Genomic DNA, 6952 nt, shown 5'->3' with positions numbered 1-6952 from the left:
GGCTTCTGTGTGCACACTTGTACATTATTGATTTAGTTTCAAACCATAAATTGGTGGTGTATCAAGAGTATCTACAGTGCTGGCCAAAAGTATTGGCACCCCTGCAATTCTGTCAGAGAATACTCAGTTTCGTCATGAAAATGATTGCAATCACAATTTTTTTGGTATTATTATCTTCATTTAGTTTGTCTTCAACAAAAAAAAAAAAAAAAAAAAATTGTCATAAAGCCAAATTGGATATAATTCCACACCAAACATAAAAAAAAAGGGGGTGGACAAAAGTATTGGCACAGTTTGAAAAATCATGTGATACTTCTCTAATTTGTATAATTAACAGCACCTGTAACTTACCTGTGGCACCTAACAGGTGTTGTCAATAACTAAATCACACTTGCAGCCAGTTGACATGGATTAAAGTTGATTCAACCTCTGCCCTGTGTCCGTGTGTGTACCACATTGAGCATGGAGAAAAGAAAGAAGACCAAAGAACTGTCTGAGGACTTGAGAATCCAAATTGTGAGGAAGCATGAGCAATCTCAAGGCTACAAGTCCAAAGACCTGAAAGTTCCTGTGTCTACGGTGCGCAGTGTCAAGAAGTTTAAGGCTATGTGCCCACGCTACAGGATTTATCGCGGATTTGACGCGGATTTTGACGCGGATTTAGCGCGGATTTGCCGAAAATCTGCAGCACAGCTACTCCCCAGCCATTTCAATGGCATTTTGGAAATGCTGTGCCCATGCTGCGGATTTTTCCGCTGCGGATTTTGCCGCGGATTTTGATGCGGAACAAACTGCAGCATGTCAATTGTTTGGTGCGGATTTGGTGCGGATTTTCTGTTTTGAATGGGGAAAAAAAAAAAAATAAAATCCGCATCAAAATCCGCGGCAAATCCGCGGTAAATCCGCGGTAAATCCGCGGCAAATCCGCGGGTGCGGATTTGCCGCGAAAGTTGCGGATTTTCAGGCAAAAAAATCCGCAGGGACCTTTTACTGTGGACACATAGCCTTAAGCCCATGGCACTGTGGCTAACCTCCCTAGATGTGGAAGGAAAAAAAAAAAATTGACGAGAGATTTCAACGCAAGATTGTGCGGATGGTGGATGAAGAACCTCGACTAACATCCAAACAAGTTCAAGCTGCCATGCAGTCCGAGGGTACAACAGTGTCAACCCGTACTATCCGTCGGCAACTGAATGAAAAGGGACTGTATGGTAGGATACCCAGGAAGACCCCACTTCTTACCCCGAGACATAAAAAAGCCAGGCTGGAGTTTGCCAAAACTTACCTGAGGAAGCCTAAAACGTTTTGGAAGAATGTTCTCTGGTCAGATGAGACAAAAGTAGAGCTTTTTTGGGAAAAGCCATCAACATAGAGTTTACAGGAAAAAAGAAAGAGGCATTCAAAGAAAAGAACACGGTCCCTACAGTCAAACATGGCGGAGGTTCCCTGATGTCTTGGGGTTGCTTTGCTGCCTCTGGCACTGGACTGCTTGACCGTGTGCATGGCATTATGAAGTCTGAAGACTACCAACAAATTTTGCAGCATAATGTAGGGCCCAGTGTGAGAAAGCTGGGTCTTCCTCAGAGGTCATGGGTCTTCCAGCAGAACAATAACCCAAAACACACTTCAAAAAGCACTAGAAAATGGTTTGAGAGAAAGCACTGGAGACTACTAAAGTGGCCAGCAATGAGTCCAGACCTGAACCCCATAGAACACCTGTGGAGAGATCTCAAAATGGCAGTTTGGAGAAGGCCCCTTCAAATCTCAGGGACCTGGAGCAGTTTTCCAAAGAAGAATGGTCTAAAATTCCAGCAGAGCATTGTAAGAAACTCATTGATGGTTACCGGAAGCGGTTGTTCGCAGTTATTTTGGCTAAAGGTTGTGCAACCAAGTATTAGGCTAAGGGTGCCAATACTTTTGTCTGGCCCATTTTTGCAGCTTTATGTGAAAAGATCAATGATTTGATTTTTATTTCATTCTCTTTTGTGCTTTTTCATTGCAAGCAAAATAAATGAAGATGATAATACCAAAGAATTTGTGATTGCAATCATTTTCAAGAAGAAACTGAGTATTATCTGACAGAATTGCAGGGGTGCCAATACTTTTGGCCAGCACTGTATCCCTAGCCATATTTCCCATGTTTTAGTGTTTCATGTCTCTATCCATTACTTTATGGCTCACACATGCTCCAGCTAAGTTGTAAGCCAAGATGTAATTACATACCACAAGATGCCCTATAACACCATGGTGTGGTATGCGACCACCTTGCAGGGTGAACACATTACTTGCACCCATTTGTCCCCTCTAGCCTATATCTGATTCCAGATGTCATTTAAGGTCTTGTCCTGTATATTTTATTACATTGTTATGGTAACCTTTTTTTTATAATGATGCTTCAATAAAGTAAGTTTTCATTGATATATATGAAATGTCCAGGGAGAAGTCGGGATTGTGGCCGATATCCAGCCATCAGCTGTATATAGAGCAGTAGGTCGGTATTTTAGATTTGATTATTCCAAGGCTTTCCTGCACATGGGGAAACAAAGAAATCCTAAAATTAATATCACATTTCAATCAAATTATTAAAGTAAAAACAGTATTCTACATTACACGTTGCGATATCCATGAGGCCTCATCTCAGAGCAGAGTCGTGAGGAAGGCACCTGTACAGGGCACTCAGTTTTACCTTTATAGGCCTGTAGGCGCTCCACATGGTGCACCACTATTGGGCCCCCCATAGGGAAACCTCTGTAATACAGCATTCAAAGAAAAAGCAACAATTTTTTCCCCCACAGACTTCATATGAATGATGTACTCCCTCTATTACTTGTATGCAAATCAAAAAGGCCAAGGAGCTGCCTCTGTTAGGAGTCTCGACATGGAAAATAGCCAGATATCCCTCCGGGAAGGACCTTGCCAAGGATTGGCTCTTTTTAGGAGACCACCATAACCACCATATGAAGTGGCCCTTTTACTCAATATCCATCTCTTGATGAGTTTAAAGATATGACAAGGGAAATACCAAGCCAGGTATCCATCCACAGACAGCTGTTTCGGGGTATTGCCCCTTATCAGTCAGAAAGATATCTGGCTATCTTTCTGTGTCAAGACTCCTAACAGAGGCTCCACGGACCTTTATGATTTGCATACTCCCCAGGGTACAATGCACCTAGGATTTCACTGTGTTGAGCGCCTTCGCTGGCTGCCGGCAGTGTTTTCTCTGGCTGATCTCCCCGAGATCAGTGATTATTTTGTCTATTACTTGTATGGGAGGTGTCTGTGGCGATTGCACTTTATGGGTACAATACCCGGCTCAAGAGCACAACCTACTTCCGATAAGCTGCAAGGACATAAGACACATGAGCCGAGTGTCTGCCTGGGGTAAACAGAACACCCTGTGCATTTACTCACATTACCATATTTTCCGGTGTATAAGACAACTTTTAACCCCTGAAAATCTTGTCGAAAGTCGGGGGTCCTCTTATACGCCAGGTGTCGTCTAATACGGTGGTGCAAGGTGCCGTCATGGCTTTACACACATTAAAAGATATTCTCACCTGTCCTCCGTTCCCGCGCTGCCTCCAGCTGTGTCTTGCAGTCCGCAGGAACAAAGGCCCCTCGGTGGTAGCATCCGATGTACAGAGCAGCCGATGCAGGATGTCGTCATGGCTTTACTACAGTTGAATGCTTTACTGAACCACAAACCATTCAACTACTGCAGTAAAGCGCTGACAGTAGTGGCGGCCCTGTATATTGGACACGCTTTACTGCAGTTGAATGCTTTGTGGAGCCGTAAAGTATTCAACTGTAGTAAAGCCATGACGACAATCTGCAGCGGTCACGGTGGGGTCTGTGTTCCTGTGGACTGCAAGAAGCAGCTGGATGCACTGCGGGCACAGAAGAGAGGTGAGAATATCTTTTATTTGTGTAAACAATGGCACATATGGGACAGAAGGGAACCAGCAGGAGGACATTATTAAAACAATGGTTTCATTACTGCATGGGATGGGATATCACTAAACAATGGGGGCATTACTGGTTGGCTTACACTCGAGTATATATGATATATCCCAAACTCTATATTTTAACTGAAAAAGTTGGGGGTAGTCTTATACGCCCAGTCGTCTTATACGCTGGAAAATACAGTACCTATAAGTAAGCCATGGTTGAGGACGAGACTACAATGGGTCTCTTAAGGTCTGACTGCCGTGTTCAAATTATAATGTCATGTGTGCACACGAGACTAAAATAACGGACTACGAGTCAGTTATAACTATCTCCATGACAGACGCTAGAGCTTCTGGCTCTCTTTACTGTTTGACACTTTTTGTAGCTCTAGAGAAGTGAAGGGTGTAGACAAAATACAGTCCAATCAAGTATCGCAGGCTGGACTCAGGATGTATAGGAATTTGCATAGTCTGTGCTGGATTGGTTGTTCCGAACTTTAGGAATTCCTTTGCTCCTCAACTTCTTTGGGAGTTGTCCAGGATGTAGGAGCCATGTTAAGTTACATGTGCTGGTATATTGTATTAAGGAAAATCACTGAATATGCAATATATATATATTATATATATATATATATATATATATATATATATATTTATATATATTATATATATATTAGATGTTGTTGTGTGTAGTTACCAAGTGTTTGTGTAGGGCGCTGTACATGTTCTGGGTGTTGTCTGGGTGTGGCGGGGGGTGAGAGCGGTGTTGTATGTGTGTTGCGTTGTTTGTGGAGCGCTGTGTGTCTGTAGCGTTGCGTGTGTGTGTTGCGCGGTTTGTGTGTGTGTGGTGTGTTTTGGGGTGAGGTATGTTTTGTGCAATGTGTGTGTGTGTTGCGTGGTATGTGCGTATATTTATGTATGCCGCGGTGTTTGTGTGTTGGGTGTTGTGTGTGTGCAGCGTTGTCTGTGTGTGTGGGTGTCTGTGTAGGGCGGTGTTTGTGGTTCCCAGTGTGTGTGTGGTGTGTTGTGTGTGTGTGTGTTGGGGGGAGGTGTGCACCTCCCATCGTGCTCCATCCCCCATGCTGCGCACCCCCCATCGTGCTCCATCCGCCATGCTGCGCACTCCCAAACGTGCTCCATCCGCCATGCTGCGCACTCCCAAACGTGCTCCATCCGCCATGCTGCGCACTCCCAAACGTGCTCCATCCGCCATGCTGCGCACTCCCAAACGTGCTCCATCCGCCATGCTGCGCACTCCCAAACGTGCTCCATCCGCCATGCTGCGCACTCCCAAACGTGCTCCATCCGCCATGCTGCGCACTCCCAAACGTGCTCCATCCGCCATGCTGCGCACTCCAAAACGTGCTCCATCCGCCATGCTGCACCAGCATCAGCCTCTCTGCCCCCAGCATCAGCCTCTCTCCTCCCAGCATCAGCCTCTCTCCTCCCAGCATCAGCCTCTCTCCTCCCAGCATCAGCCTCTCTCCTCCCAGCATCAGCCTCTCTCCTCCCAGCCTCAGCCTCCCCCAGCATCAGCCTCTCTTCTCTCAGCCTTCCCCCTCCCAGCCTCCCTCCTCCCAGCCTCCCCCAGCATCAGCCTCTCTCCTCCCAGCCTCCCCCTCCCAGCCTCCCCCAGCATCAGCCTCTCTACTTCCAGCCTCCCCCAGCATCAGCCTCCCCCAGCATCAGCCTCTCTCCTCCCAGCCTTCCCCAGGATCAGCCTCTCTCCTCCCAGCCTCCCTCTTCTCAGCCTTCCCCAGCATCAGCCTCCACCTCCCAGCCTCCCTCAGCATCAGCCTCCCCCAGCATCAGCCTCTCTCCTCCCAGCCTCCCCCTCCCAGCCTCCCCCAGCATCAGCCTCTCTCCTTCCAGCCTCCCCCAGCATCAGCCTCCCCCAGCATCAGCCTCTCTCCTCCCAGCCTCCCTCCTCCCAGCCTCCCCCAGCATCAGCCTCCCCCTCCCAGCCTCCCCCAGCATCAGCCTCCCCCTCCCAGCCTCCCCCAGCATCAGCCTCCCCCTCCCAGCCTCCCCCAGCATCAGCCTCTCTCCTTCCAGCCTCCCCCAGCATCAGCCTCCCCCATTATCAGCCTCCGCCTCCCAGCCTCCCCCAGCATCAGCCTCCGCCTCCCGGCCTCCCCCAGCATCAGCCTCTTTCCTCCCAGCCTTCCCCAGCATCAGCCTCTCTCCTCCCAGCCTCCCCCAGCATCAGCCTCTCTCCTCCCAGCCTCCTCCAGCATCAGCCTCTCTCCTGCCAGCCTCCTCCAGCATCAGCCTCCCCCAGCATCAGCCTCCCCCAGCATCAGCCTCTCTCCTTCCAGCCTCCCCCAGCATCAGCCTCCCCCAGCATCAGCCTCTTTCCTCCCAGCCTCCCCCAGCATCAGCCTCTCTCCTTCCAGCATCAGCCTCTCTCCTTCCAGCCTCCCCCAGCATCAGCCTCCCCCAGCATCAGCCTACACCCTCCCAGCCTCCCCCAACATCAGCCTCCCCCAGCATCAGCCTCTCTCCTTCCAGCCTCCCCCAGCATCAGCCTCCCCCAACATCAGCCTCTCGCCTTCCAGCCTCCCCCAGCATCAGCCTCCCCCAGCATCAGCCTACACCCTCCCAGCCTCCCCCAACATCAGCCTCTCTCCTTCCAGCAGCCTCTCTCCTTCCAGCCTCCCCCAGCATCAGCCTACACCCTCCCAGCCTCCCCCTCCCAGCCTTACCCAGGATCAGCCTCTCTCCTCCCAGCCTCCTCCAGCACGCCGTGCTCCTCTGCCGACACTCACAGATCCAATCGCATACACTCACACACCCACCCACCCGATCGCATACACTCACACGCACCCGATCGCATACACTCACACACACATTGACGATATTGCACATACGCGCTCATTCACAACATCCGGAGATACCACATGCTTCTGGCCATGTGATCCTCCGGCAGGTCCTGGAAACTCACTGCAGCACAGTATCGCGGCCGAGAAGCAAGCGATATCTCCGGATGCTGTGAGTGTGTGGAT

General features: G+C 49.3%; 1 protein-coding gene across 3 annotated transcripts in view; it reads right to left on the bottom strand.

Annotated features, from left to right (window-relative positions):
• Window positions 1–2331: 2331 nt before the first annotated feature.
• PACRGL (parkin coregulated like) overlaps window positions 2332–6952 on the bottom strand; it is a 49612-nt gene continuing 44991 nt past the window's right edge. For all 3 annotated transcript variants that reach the window (XM_075333634.1, XM_075333638.1, XM_075333646.1), the window contains one exon: window positions 2332–2526. In XM_075333634.1, coding sequence (XP_075189749.1) covers window positions 2470–2526 — 57 coding nt within the window. In that variant the 3' untranslated portion in view covers window positions 2332–2469. The remainder of the gene's footprint in view (window positions 2527–6952) is intronic.

The sequence above is a fragment of the Anomaloglossus baeobatrachus genome, chromosome 1 (assembly GCF_048569485.1).
Source record: "Anomaloglossus baeobatrachus isolate aAnoBae1 chromosome 1, aAnoBae1.hap1, whole genome shotgun sequence".
Classification (NCBI taxonomy): domain Eukaryota; kingdom Metazoa; phylum Chordata; class Amphibia; order Anura; family Aromobatidae; genus Anomaloglossus; species Anomaloglossus baeobatrachus.
Note: the sequence above shows the minus strand (reverse complement) of the source record. Positions and strands in the feature narration are given on the sequence as shown.